Genomic DNA, 15,362 nt, shown 5'->3' with positions numbered 1-15,362 from the left:
CTGTATAGCAATACTTTAAGATGTTAAATGAGAATGTGGTGAAATACAATACATTGTGAATTTACGTGGAATTTAGTGAATTTTTCTTATTGTTTTAATGGAAAACCACATTTAATTTTTTTTTTTTTTTTTACATCACTACTGCATACACAAAAACACGCACACAGCCACACACAAAGGTTGAATATTTTTCCAGTATTAAAAAAAAATAATAATCATCCCAAGAATAAATCACTTTTCTCCAGAGTAACCCAGTATTTCTCACCAAAACCAGAAGTGTCACCCAAAAGCATTATAAAGCATATAAATATGTCTGGATTTGATTACAGCTTTGATCAGAATGAAAATTCTCACCTGATGCAATCTGAGCCATACATTAAATACATTAAGTGCCCTACATTAATGACTTTCAATGAACCCAAGCCCAAAAAAGCTTAGCCTACCTCCTCTTTCTCTCTCTATTGTTGCTTCATTCCTCCTCGCTTTTAACAGTTCAATTAAATACGTTTTGTTGTCTTTATCTTCATCGTTCTAATGACATCCTTCAATAATATAGGACTAGGATTAGATTCAGAAGGCTTTCACTTCTCTTCACAAAGATTGATTGGTTATCGGTCTGAATAAATAACTGCTATAGCCTATCGCCATCGCATAACCCATCATTAATTAGATAAATATAAGGCTAATACTGCATTGAATATATTACCTGAAAGAGGTTAGCTAGGACACCTACTGTATATATAGGGCTATTTATCAATCTAGAACGGGATTATCTATTTTTGGATGTAATTTGAATGGAGTTGATGGAGAGAGTGACTGCGAGAGAGTGCTCGCACATGCATTGATTTATAGCAACGATATTCGAGTGATAGGCTGTTTTGAAACTCAGGCTGCAATTAGAAAAATAATCATCTTTACAATTAAAAACGAAAGCCAGATGGATATGGGTAAATTAGATGTGCATTCAGTTTTATATCACCGTAGTATAGGCTATGCTGCAGCAAATGTATGTCTACCTGTCACAAGAAAAACAGTTACCATGATGAGATGACAGATCTACATGCACTGTGAACTCCAGTTACCATGATGAGATGGGCTGTCTGTCCCCACCCTAAGTGTTGATTCTTCATGCAGAGGCCGGAGACAAGCCAGATATAGACATTGCATATAATTTAACAGTTCCATTTCACGTTCATGTAAATAATTTATAATAATTTACCGGTTTCTGGCAGTTATTTATCCAGGGAAAAAGGAGTGGTTTTGGGCAGTAAATCTCAGTAACCGAGTTCCCGCCATTCAACCCTAACACACACTGGCACAAAGGCACAGATGCAGAGACAGTGAATACTAAGAGCTGCCTGCCTGCTCATACACACCTGAGTGCTCTGTCAGGCAAGTCATTGTGTGACTAAACTTGTCTGTCTGGATATTACTTTAAGCAACAACAAAAGGGAAGACATTATCCAACAGTTTATTCTCTCTATTCATGTAGATGAATTGTGGATTGGATCTTTTATCATTACTCATCTTCACTGGGTCTGAAAGTGACTCGTATGGAGATAATTCACTTTATAAAGATATTATTAAAGGAAAATTCCACCCAAAACCTACAATACATGACCAAAAGTATGTGGACACCTGCTCGTCAAACATCTCTTTCCAAAATCACGGCCATTAATATGGAGTTGCTCCCCCTTTGCTGCTGTAACAGCCTCCACTCTTCTGGGAAGGCTTTCCACTAGATGTTGGAACATTGCTGCGGGGACTTGCTTCCATTCAGCCACAAGAGCATTAGTGAGTTTGGGCACTGATGTTGGGCGATTAGGCCTGGCTCGCAGTTGACGTTCCAATTCATCCCAAAGATGTCGATGGGGTTGAGGTCAGGGCTCTGAGCAGGCCAGTCAAGTTATTCTACACCGATCTCAACAAACTATTTCTGTATGGACCTCGCTTTGTGCACATGGGCATTGTCATGCTGAAACAGGAAAGTGCCTTCCCCAAACTGTTGCCACAAAGTTGGAAACACAGAATCATCTAGAATGTCATTTATGCTGTAGCGTTAAGATTTCCCTTCACTGAAACTAAGGGGCCTAGCCCAAACCATAAATTACAGCCCCAGACCATTATTCCTTCTCCACCAAACTTTACAGAGGGCACTATGCATTCGGGCAGGTAGCGTTGTCCTGGCATCTGCCAAACCCAGATTTGTCCGTCGAACTGCCAGATGGTGAAGCGTAATTCATCATTCCAGAGAACGCATTTCCACTGCTCCAGAGTCAAATGGCGGCGAGCTTTACACCACTCCAGCCAACGCTTGGCATTGTGCATGGTGATCTCAGGCTTGTGTGCGGCTGCTCGGCCATGGAAACCGATTTCATGAAGCTCCTGACGAACAGTTCTTGTGCTGACTTTGCTTCCAGAGGTAGTTTGGAACTCGGTAGTGAGTTTTGCAATAGAGGACGATTTCTACGGGCTATGCGCTTCAGCGCTCAGCGGTCCCATTCTGTGAGCTTGTGTGGCCTACCACTTCGCGGCTGAGCCATTGTTGCTCCTAGGCGTTTCCAGCACTTACAGTTGACCGGGGCAGCTCTAGCAGGGCAAAAGTTTGACGAACTGAACTTGGGAGGGTGTCATCCTATGACGGTGCCATGTTAAATGTTCATTTTGGCTCTTCATTAAGGCCATTATACTGCCAATGTTTCTCTGTGGAGATTGTATGGCTGTGTGCTCAATTTTATACACCCACTAATTTGAAGGGATGTCCACATACTTTGTATATATAGTGTATATTTTTGAATTTGTTCCATTAATCCATTGTTGATCTAGTCCCAACATGTTTTGCAAGTCAGCAATCATGTTTTGAAGATATATAACTTTGTATTTTGAAAGTCATCCTTTAATATTGACCTATAAGCCATGAATCCTAACAAAAAGGATTGTTACCAGAATTAAATGAAATCATGCTGACTCATGCTGAGCACTGAAACATGGTGGTGTTGAATCACTTTAACCCTTGAAAGGCTGCTTCTGCTTTCTGGTTACCGGAGTGGAATGACATCCTGCCGACTCATGCCGCCCGGCTCAAACATGGCAGCTGGAGCGTTGCCATGGTGACGAGGTGACCCTGACTATTAGCACATGTAAAGCTTTATCCCACTAAGAGGCTCACAGGAGAACACAACCAATCTGGCCCGGCAGAGAGGAGGGAGGGGGAGAGGGATGGTGGAGAGAGAGAGAGAGAGAGATAGAGAGACTAGTACTGTTCCAATATGAGGATTGAGGAACCGCCAGTGCTGCAGCACTTCCATATGAGATGAAACTGTTTTTTTTTTAGATCAGATGGAACAAAGAAGAGACAAGGAGAAGAAGTCAAGGTAGACTACTGAGTTGCACCCCTGAGTGTCAGTTGGGGAGGAAGAGGTGAGACAGTCTCTCTCAATAAGAACTGATCCGAGAGCTGTACCTCTGACTATGGGAGTGACTGGCAGGTTAGAACCCCTGGAAGGCCAGGTCCAACTCTCTTTCTCTACAGGATGTCTATTCTGTCCATCAATCTCTCTCTCTCATACTGTATGTTGCATCTCTGTCCTTACCTTGGAAATATTGCTGGACCTGCTGGCAGAATGGCCGAGGGGCTTCTCATTCTGAAAAAGAGAACCAGAAAGACTTAGTACATTAAAATTACATACAAATTACAAAATACCTTCTTCCCCGAGCTGTGTTAGAGACATAAGAGATACAAAGGAGAATTTCTATCTGTTGTCAATTTGACAGTGATTACACATTATAAAATGTCTCGTAATGATTATTATATCTTGATTATTACTGTTGATTAGGGTAGCTCTCATTGTTTTGTTTTACTGCGGAGCCCCTAGTCCAGCTCTACATGCCTCTGTTAGCTCCCTTGCCCCACCCCCCACATATGTGGAGACCGCACCTAGCTTAACTTCCGTTTCCAGAGATGCAGCCTCTCTCATTGTCACTCAATGCCTAGGTTTACCTCCACTGTACTCGCACCCTACCATGCCATTGTCCGTGCATTATGACCTGAATCTATCCTACCACGCCCAGAAGTCTGCTCCTTTCACTCTCTGTCCCCAATGCACTAGACGACCAGTTCTTATAGCCTTTAGCCTTTAGCCGTACCATTATCCTACCCCTCTTTTCCTCTGGTGATGTGGAGGTTAACCCAGGCCCTGTGTGTCCCAAGGCGCTCTCATTTGTTGACTTCTATAACCGGAAAAGCCTTGGGTTCATGCATGTTAACATCAGAAGTCTCCTCCCTAAGTTTGCTTTAGTCACTGCTTTAGCACACTCCGCCAACCCAGATGTCCTAGCTATGTCTGAATCCTGGCTTAGGAAGGCCACCAAAAATTCTGAAATGTCCACCCCCAACTACAACATTGTCCGACAAGATAGAACTGCCAAAGGGGGCGGAGTTGCAATCTACTGCAGAGATAGCCTGGAGAGTTCTGTCATTCTATCCAGGTCTGTGCCCAAACAGTATGAGCTTCTACTTTTAAAAATCCACCTTTCCAGAAATAAGTCTCTCACCGTTGCCGCTTGTTATAGACCTCCCTCAGCTGTGCCCTGTACACCATATGTGAATTGATTGCCCCCCATCTATAGTCAGAGTTCGTACTGTTAGGTGACCAAAACTGGGATATGCTTAACACCCTGGCTGTCCTACAATCTAAGATAGATGCCCTCAATCTCACACAAATGATCAAGGAACCTACCAGGTACAACCCCAAATCCCTATAAATACACCTCTGCTGTTTTCAACCAGGATCTCCGTGATCACTGCCTCATTGCCTGCGTCCGTTATGGGTCCGCTGTCAAACGACCACCCCTCATCACTGTCAAACGCTCCCTAAAACACTTCTGTGAGCAGGCCTTTCTAATCGACCTGGCCCGGGTATCCTGGAAGGATATTGACCTCATCCTGTCAGTAGAGGATGCCTGGTTGTTCTTCAAAAGTGCCTTCCTCACCATCTTAAATAAGCATGCTCCTTTCAAAACATTTAAAACTAAGAACAGATATAGCCCTTGGTTCACTCCAGACTTGACTGCCCTTGACCAGCACAAAAACATTTTGTGGCGCACTGCACTAGCTTCGAATATAGCCTTTAGTTGCGATATGCAACTTTTCAGGAAAGTCAGGAACCAATATACACAGTCAGTTAGGAAAACAAAGGCTAGCTTTTTCAAACAGAAATTTGCATCCTGCAGCACTAATTCCAAAAAGTTTTGGGACACTGTAAAGTCCATGGAGAATAAGAGCAGCTCCTCTCAGCTGCCCACTGCACTGAGGCTAGGAAACACTGTCACCACCGAAAAATCCACGATAATTTCAATAAGCATTTCTTTATGGCTGGTCACGCTTTCCACCTGGCTACCCCAACCTCGATTAACAGCTCTGGACCCCCCGCAGCAACTGGCCCAAGCCCCCCCCTGCTTCTTCTTCACCCAAATCCAGACAGCTGATGTCCTGAAAGAGCTGCAGAATCTAGATCCCTACAAATAATCTGGGCTAGACAATATGGACCCTCTCTTCCTAAAATTATCCGCCGCCATTGTCGCAACCCCTATTACTAGTCAGTTCAACCTCTCTTTTTTATCGTCTGAGATTCCTAAAGATTGGAAAGAGGCTGCAGTCATCCCCCTCTTCAAAGGGGGTGACACTCTAGACACTCTAGAGTTCAGTGTCTCTATGGGAGTGCCACAGGATTCAATTCTCTGGCCGACTCTTTTCTCTGTATATATCAATGATCTCGCTCTTGCTGCAGGTGATTCTGCAAACAAGCTTCAATGCCATACAACACTCCTCCTCCAACTGCTCTTAATTGCTAGTAAAACTAAACGCATGCTCTTCAACCGATTGCTGCCCGCATCCCCCCGCCCGCCTAGCATCACTACTCTGGACGGTTTTGACTTAGAATATGTGGACAACTACAAATACCTAGGTGTCTGGCTAGACTGTACATTTTCCTTCCAGGCTCATATTAAGCATATCCAATCCAAAATTAGATCTAGAAGCGGCTTCCTATCTCGCAACAAAGCCTCCTTCGCTCATGCTGCCAAACATACCTTTGTAAAACTGACGTATCCTACTGATCCTTGACTTCGGCGATGTAATTTACAAAATAGCCTATATATACTACCCACCATTGCGACCTGTATGCTCTCGTTGGCTGGTCCTCGCTACATATTCGTTGCCAAACCCACTGGCTCCAGGTCATCTATAAGTCTTTGCTATGTAAAGCTACGCCTTATCTCAGCTCACTGGACACCATAGCAACACCCACCTGTAGCAAGCACTCCAGCAGGTATATTTCACTGGTCGTCCCCAAAGCCAACATCCACTTTGGCCGCCTTTCCTTCTAGTTCTTTGCTGCCAATGACTGGAACAAAATATAAAAATCACTGAAGTTGGAGACTTATATCTCCCTCACTAACTTCAAGCATCGGCTGTCAGAGCAGCTTACCGATCGCTGCAGCTGTACACAACCCATCTGTAAATAGCCCATCCAACCAACTACCTACCTCATCCCCATATTTGTTTTAGATTTTCTGCTCTTTTGCACACCAGTATTTCTACTTGCACATCCTCATCTGCACATCTATCACTCCAGTGTTAATTGCTAAATTGTAATTACTTTGCCCCCATGGCCTATTTATTGCCTTACCTCCTTACTTCATCTGCACACACACCATATACAGATCTTCTATTATGTTATTTTGCTGTATCTTTGTTTTATTCCATGTGTAACTCTGTGTTGTTGTTTGTGCTGCACTGCTTTGCTTTATCTTGGCCAGGTCACAGTTGTAAATGAGAACTTGTTCTCAACTGGCCTCCCTGGTTAAATAAAGGGGAAATACATATAATTTTTTTAAATGACATCTTGATTATTACAAGATGTAATCTCGCTCTCTCTCTGTTTATACATTACCATACTGATGCTTTCGCAACAAGTTCAGTGGAAGTCAGAAGAGGCCCGCGCCCGCCCGCCCGCCCGCACACACACACACACACACACACACACACACACACACACACTACAAAATAAAAACTCACCCACCCAATTTCTGAGAAGATGATATGATCTCTTTATGGTCTTAATACTGTGAAGTGATCACACACACACACACCTGATAAACTGTGTGTTTATCTATCTATGTTTGGCCATAATGGTTGGTGAAATGTTAGACGTGTTCTTTATGAAGAGCTGAAACATACAGGATCATACTTCTAGTGAGAAACAGAGCAAAAGGCATAGAGAGAGTAAGAGAGAGGGAGAGAGAGAGACGGTATGGAAGGAAATAAAGAAAGATAGAAGGAAAGATGTAAAGAGAGGGAGAAAGAGTAAGATATAGAAGGAAAGAGAGAGAGGGAGAGAAAGAGAAAATGGGGAACAAATTATCATTGTCCCCTGGTTGGTGAAAATGTTAAATGTGTCCTTTATGAAGAGCTGATGTAATCACTCTCTTCTGCGATGGAGTAATGATGATGAACTCAAGGACAAGGTTGCCATGAGAACGGAGGGAAATAAGGCCACTAATACCACAGCCTCCAATTGAATAGGACAGGGTTGATTAGAATAGGAAGAGGAGAGGAGGAGAGATGGATGGATAAATGAGGAAGGAAGAGCAAAGTGCTGAACTCTCCATACTCAGATTAGTGAGAAAGAGAGAAGCATTTAGTCCTGTCAAGGAACTAATTGACTTTTCCCTGTCTCTGTTTCTCTCTTCATCCATCTTTGCCTTTCCCTCTGTCTCAGTTTCCCTCTCTCACACACTAACTCACAAACAGTCCCATTGTCTCAGTGACAGTAGTCTAAGGATTTAGCCTTGAGAGTCATTCATTATTCTGTGAGAGAAAGTCAAATTTCAGACGTCTCTCTCGCTCCCTACATTCGTGGACTGGGTAACAACCATCGACTGTATATAAATGGACATCGATGACGTCACACCACTCATTCTTATGTGACGACTCATAAGTGCATTTGAAGCTCAAGAAGTCGGTTTTAGCTTGCCAAGATGGTGTCTCATGGAGCAGATTCTCAAGACATAACGTGCAGTTTGAGCTCCTCCAGGAGGTGACATAGCAGGCTAGCTCATTTCTGCCTCCTCTCATTGAGTATCTCAAGTTGAAGGTCGACTAGGGTTCTGCAAGCTACTGTAGCAACTACATTATAACGTATAACTCCCGTGTGAGATTTTTTAAAAAGAAGACATAAATCTGGTGTATTAGAAGCAATTATTGGTACCATGATTGTCATAAAAAAAATATATATATATATTTACACGAATGTTACCATTTTACCATTCACTATAATGGGTGGGAATCCTGCTTCCTGAAAACCACAGCCTGCAGTACCCCAGTCAGCCTTGAACTTCATGGCTTCAACGTGAGGAGGAAGTTGTTCTCCCCTAGTAACAACCCCTGGCTGTGATGATCCAGGCCTATGTTAGGGGGATAAAGGGAGGATCAGGAGGATGGGACAGAGAAGAGGAGACATTTTATCTTGGTGGTTCATGGGCCTCAGAGCTTCAGGGCCTCTGTCTGGGCTGGACCTTCCCTCTGTCTGAGGACTTTTACAATGTTACATCTTTTCAGAACAGAGTTATCTTGTGAAATTCTAATCTTCCTAAGTTCACCTCCAAACAGCAGGTCCAGTAATATTTCCAAGGTAAGGACAGAGAAGGAACATACAGTATGCGAGTGAGTGAGTGAGTGAGATTGATTGATGGAAAGAAGAGACATCCTGTAGAGAAAGAGAGTCAGGCCTGTCAGAAGTTTTTATTCCTCAAAAGTAGAACAGTATCAACTATATCATCTTCTTTCCCTGAACCAGACGGTTAAATTAAAACCATAGAAATATAATGGGGATGTCAGTTCTTTTCAATGTATTTCTATTTGTGATGCATCTTCTATTTCTGCATACAGCCTACAACCAACCCAGTACAACGTCACCACGCACAGATTCAAAACAACACCAGTGACATCAGCTATTCTCCACAACATAGCGAAGCTAGCATCATTAGCGTCTGGCAGCTAACTATAATTAGCACGGAATTGCTAACTACCGCAGCGATCCAAAACTTCAATAAATAACCCTTTACACTGAGTGTCAAGGAGCAGAAGTTTCTTTAGCTTTGCTTGATATGCCGTTAAATGCTTGATCATTAAGGGTGAAATGTGTTGGCGGAGGGCTCTCCTCCTGGCTCCCCTCCTGGCTCCCCTCCTGGCTCCCCTCCTGGCTACCCTCCTGGCTACCCTCCTGGCTACCCTCCTGGCTCCCATAGCTTCATATCACAGCATGGCCAAATGCTTCTAATGACATGTTCATAAGACAGGAAGATATAAATGTTATAACAGCCCAGAAGGAGTCTGGGCATGTGCAGAATTCTCTATCACTCAATTTAAGGGCTTTATTGGGCATGGGAAACATATGTTAACATTGCCAAAGTGAACTAGATAATTAACAAAAATGAATAGTAAACATTACACTCACAAACGTTCCAAAATAATAAAGACATTACACATGTCATATTATGTGCAAATAGTTAAAGTACAAAATGGAAAATAAATAAATACAAATTCTTTGTGGATCTATGTAATCTGAGGGAAATGTGTCTCTAATATGGTCATACATTTGGCAGGATGTTTTGTGGGCAGTGTGCACATAGCCCGTCTCCTCTTGAGAGCCAGGTCTGCCTACGCCGGCCTTTCTCAATAGCAAGGCTATGTTCACTGAGTCTGTAGACTTCCTTTCAGGTGGTTGTAGAATTTAACGGCTCTTTTCTGGATTTTGATAATTAGCGGGTATCGGCCTAATTCTGCTCTGGATGCATTATTTGGTGTTTTACATTGTACACAGGGATATTATTGCAGAATTCTGCATGCAGAGTCTCAATTTGGTGTTTTTCCCATTTTGTGAATTCTAAGTTGGTGAGCTAACCCCAGACCTCACACCCATAAAGGGCAATGGGATCTATAACTGATTCAAGTATTTTTAGCCAGATCCTAATTGATATGTCAAATTGATGTTCCTTTTGATGGCATAGAAGGCCCTTCTTGCCTTGTCTCTCAGCTCGTTCACAGCTTTGTGGAAGTTACCTGTGGCGCTGATGTTTAGGCCAAGGTATGTATAATTTTTTTGTGTGCTCTAGTGCAACGGTGTCTAGATGGAATTTGTATTTGTGGCCCTGGCAACTGGACCTTTTTTGAAACACCATTATTTTGGTCTTAATGAGATTTACTGTCAGGGCCCAGGTCTGACAGAATCTGTGCAGAATATCTAGGTGCTGCTGTAGGCCCTCCTTGGTTGGGGACAGAAGCACCAGATCATCAGAAAACAGTAGACATTTGACTTCAGATTCTAGTAGGGTGAGGCCGTTTTTTTTTCTCTCTCTCTCTCTCTCTCTCTCTCTTAATGATCTACTATCAGATAAGACAGACAGACTGGGAGGGAGATGGAGATAGAGAGCGAGAGATATCACTATCAGAGTCAGTGATAATGAGGAGAAAGGTGGAAACAGAATTAAATCATCAGAACTAATGGACACACACACACAATGATGAGGATAATGGGGAAATCTGTGTGATGTGAATCCTGTCCATAGAGCTCTCCATAGAAGAGGACACAGACCTGCACAGAGCATAGTGTGTCTGTGAATGGCAGTCTGCTCATCAACCTGTGCAGATACAGACATTCGCCATTGACAGAACTCTCTCATCACACACTGTTATGACTGAAGTACTACTGCTATTCTAAAATAGGCTGTTTGGATCCTAATTGGTTGAAAGGAGAGATTTATTCACCCCAATCCCTGGGTAACAGTTTGATTTGAATGGTCAATGCGCATCCACTGACCCGCAGCTACTATAATACTACAGTTTAACCAGTAGAATATGCCAGATAGTGCGATACAAAAGCTGTCAGATATTATAATAATACATATCAATGACTGTCACTTTGTGTCAACTTATTGAAACTAATGGCCCTTTATGAACGAGATGATTACAGTCAATCAGCCACAGTACGACCACAGTTTTTATTAAAACTAGAAAAGGACAATGTTTTAGTCTGATAGCCAACAACCCTTCTCATATATACTCTGCAGCACACATAGAACTGTGTATATTAAAGGTTACTGGTATTGGATCATATCGTTAGGACATGAGATAAGACACTTCTGAGAGGAAGACAGTGATACTGATCTCAGACGATTCTGGGTATAAAAAAAACATGAAAAACCCACTGGAAATGTTTGCCTTATCTCCACTGGTTCAATGACAGCGCATCCCGAAGCCTGGTCTCACACACACACACACACACACACACACACACACACAAAACCTGCTTTGCCTGTGTATAAATACCTATCAGTGAAAAGCTTACATTATTACGATTGTGTAGAATACTGTATGTATCTGAGATGAAGTCACCATATTCCTCAGCAAGACGACAGAAGGCCGAGAGTATAGAGCACTCTAAATAATCTTCCTGTACGACCCCTCACTGTATTCCCCAAACCTCCTACCAGAAGAAGGCAGGATATGTTGTATCCAGCATCACTGAAAGAATCTGATCACAGGAAGAGTGTGGGGTCTACTGTGTAGATGTGGTTTCCTGGCTCTGTACAATGACCACTACGGAGGAAGATACAAGGCTGAACACACACACACATACGTGCATATGCTCTCACACACACGCTCACACACACACACACACACACACACACACACACAGTGTGTGGTCAGCTAACGAGGATGCGGACCAGATGGGAATGTTAGAATGTAAACTATGCACAGTAACAATAATCACCAGAGGTTACTGTGAACCACTGCAACACAGGACTCCAGTTCTAGCCATACAGATATACACACATGTCCTACATGTCTCTGGTTCTAGTGGTTGACCCTGTCTGAGCAGCAGAATGGGCAGTACAGGGCTATAAGACAATGGAAGTGGGATACAGACACCGCCCATAGACACTGATCTAAGATCAGTTTTGTGTTTTCCTCCCTAATGGTAGAATTTTGTTGAGGGTAAGCTGATCCTAGACCTTTAGTAAAACTGTAGTGACAGTATGCTGTTTCCACTACATAAGACAGCAGCAATCCTTAGCATTAGCTCAGCAAAAACACAGTCCCACAGTTAGCTTGTAAATTAGGTCTGACAGAGGAAAGAGACTGTGTGTGTGTGTGTGTGTCTGTGTGTGTGTTAGAGAGAACTAGAGACATCACATATGTGTGTGTTAAAACCACAGTTCCACAGAGATAGCTCATAAGTAGGCCTGCAGCTAAAAGCAGGAAACAGCCTGTGAGTGAGTGAGTGAGTGAGTGAGAAAAACTTCACAACAGCAGGAAGTTGAGAATATGGTTTACCTCCCCTCTTCCTCCCTCTTTCACCTCCCACCCACTCTCATCTGCCTCTCATCTTCCTCCCCCCTCTCATTCCTCTTTTCCTCTCCTCTTCTCTCTCTCTCAATCTTCCTCTGATCCCTCCTCCCCCACATCATCTCTCAACTGCATCTCATCCTGCCTACCCCCCCCCCTCTATCTGCATCCCTTTCATCCCTCCTCATCTCTCGTAATTACATCAGTGTGTCAGAACAGGAACAGGATATGGGAGACTAGTATGTTCTAGTCTAGTGTGTCTGCTGCTCTGACACTGATACAGGGCTGCCTGAACAGAGCTAACAACACTGATACAGGGCTGCCTGAACAGAGCTAACAACACTGATACAGGGCTGCCTGAACAGAGCTAACAACACTGATACAGGGCTGCCTGAACAGAGATAACAACACTGATACAGGGCTGCCTGAACAGAGCTAACAACACTGATACAGGGCTGCCTGAACAGAGCTAACAACACTGATACAGGGCTGTCTGAACAGACCTAACAACACTGATACAGGGTTGTCTGAACAGAGCTAACAACACTGATACGATACAGGGCTGCCTGAACAGAGCTAACAACACTGATACGATACAGGGCTGCCTGAACAGAGCTAACAACACTGATACGATACAGGGCTGCCTGAACAGAGCTAACAACACTGATACGATACAGGGCTGCCTGAACAGAGCTAACAACACTGATACGATACAGGGCTGCCTGAACAGAGCTAACACTGATACGATACAGGGCTGCCTGAACAGAGCTAACAACACTGATACGATACAGGGCTGTCTGAACAGAGCTAACACTGATACGATACAGGGCTGTCTGAACAGAGCTAACAACACTGATACGGGGCTGCCTGAACAGAGCTAACAACACTGATACGGGGCTGCCTGAACAGAGCTAACAACACTGATACAGGGCTGCCTGAACAGAGCTAACAACACTGATACAGGGCTGCCTGAACAGAGCTAACAACACTGATACAGGGCTGCCTGAACAGAGCTAACAACACTGATACAGGGCTGCCTGAACAGAGCTAACAACACTGATACAGGGCTGCCTGAACAGAGCTAACAACATTGATACAGGGCTGCCTGAACAGAGCTAACAACACTGATACAGGGCTGGCTGAACAGAGCTAACAACACTGATACAGGGCTGCCTGAACAGAGCTAACAACACTGATACAGGGCTGCCTGACCAGAGCTGACAACACTGATACAGGGCTGTCTGAACAGAGCTAACAACACTGATACAGGGCTGTCTGAACAGAGCTAACAACACTGATACGGGGTTGTCTGAACAGAGCTAACAACACTGATACAGGGCTGCCTGAACAGAGCTAACAGCACTGATACGATACAGGGCTGTCTGAACAGAGCTAACAACACTTATACAGGGCTGTCTGAACAGAGCTAACAACACTTATACAGGGCTGCCTGAACAGAGCTAACAACACTGATACAGGGCTGCCTGAACAGAGCTAACAACACTGATACAGGGCTGCCTGAACAGAGCTAACAGCACTGATACAGGGCTGCCTGAACAGAGCTAACAACACTGATACAGGGCTGCCTGAACAGAGCTAACAACACTGATACAGGGCTGCCTGAACAGAGCTAACAACACTGATACAGGGCTGGCTGAACAGAGCTAACAACACTGATACAGGGCTGCCTGAACAGAGCTAACAACACTGATACAGGGCTGCCTGAACAGAGCTGACAACACTGATACAGGGCTGTCTGAACAGAGCTAACAACACTGATACGGGGCTGTCTGAACAGAGCTAACAACACTGATACGGGGTTGTCTGAACAGAGCTAACAACACTGATACAGGGCTGCCTGAACAGAGATAACAGCACTGATACAGGGCTGTCTGAACAGAGCTAACAACACTTATACAGGGCTGTCTGAACAGAGCTAACAGCACTTATACAGGGCTGCCTGAACAGAGCCAACAGCACTGATACAGGGCTGCCTGAACAGAGCCAACAGCACTGATACAGGGCTGCCTGAACAGAGCTAACAACACTGATACAGGGCTGCCTGAACAGAGCCAACAGCACTGATACAGGGCTGTCTGAACAGAGCTAACAAAACTTATACAGGGCTGCCTGAACAGAGCTAACAACACTTATACAGGGCTGCCTGAACAGAGCTAACAACACTGATACAGGGCTGCCTGAACAGAGCTAACAACACTTATACAGGGCTGCCTGAACAGAGATAACAGCACTGATACAGGGCTGTCTGAACAGAGCTAACAACACTTATACAGGGCTGCCTGAACAGAGCTAACAACACTGATACAGGGCTGCCTGAACAGAGCCAACAGCACTGATACAGGGCTGTCTGAACAGAGCTAACAACACTGATACAGGGCTGCCTGAACAGAGCTAACAACACTGATACAGGGCTGCCTGAACAGAGCTAACAACACTGATACAGGGCTGCCTGAACAGAGCTAACAACACTGATACAGGGCTGCCTGAACAGAGCTAACAACACTGATACAGGGCTGCCTGAACAGAGCTAACAACACTGATACAGGGCTGCCTGAACAGAGCTAACAACACTGATACAGGGCTGCCTGAACAGAGCTAACAACACTGATACAGGGCTGCCTGAACAGAGCTAACAACACTGATACAGGGTTGTCTGAACAGAGCTAACAACACTGATACAGGGCTGTCTGAACAGAGCCAACAGCACTGATACAGGGCTGCCTGAACAGAGCTAACAACACTGATACAGGGCTGCCTGAACAGAGCTAACAACACGGATACAGGGCTGCCTGAACAGAGCTAACAACACTGATACAGGGCTGCCTGAACAGAGATAACAACACTGATACAGGGCTGCCTGAACAGAGATAACAACACTGATACAGGGCTGCCTGAACAGAGCTAACAACACTGATACAGGGCTGTCTGAACA

At 44.2% G+C, this 15,362-nt stretch overlaps 1 protein-coding gene across 6 annotated transcripts in view; it reads right to left on the bottom strand.

Annotated features, from left to right (window-relative positions):
* The window catches only part of LOC139413246 (E3 ubiquitin-protein ligase MARCHF8-like), a 165,511-nt gene that overhangs the window by 54,536 nt on the left and 95,613 nt on the right, over nucleotides 1-15,362 (bottom strand). For all 6 annotated transcript variants that reach the window (XM_071160442.1, XM_071160402.1, XM_071160412.1 and 3 more), the window contains one exon: nucleotides 3,594-3,644. In XM_071160442.1, the coding sequence (XP_071016543.1) occupies nucleotides 3,594-3,644 (51 nt within the window). The remainder of the gene's footprint in view (nucleotides 1-3,593; nucleotides 3,645-15,362) is intronic.

The sequence above is a fragment of the Oncorhynchus clarkii genome, chromosome 1, assembly GCF_045791955.1.
Source record: "Oncorhynchus clarkii lewisi isolate Uvic-CL-2024 chromosome 1, UVic_Ocla_1.0, whole genome shotgun sequence".
Classification (NCBI taxonomy): domain Eukaryota; kingdom Metazoa; phylum Chordata; class Actinopteri; order Salmoniformes; family Salmonidae; genus Oncorhynchus; species Oncorhynchus clarkii.
This window is presented reverse-complemented; position numbering and strand designations above follow the sequence as displayed.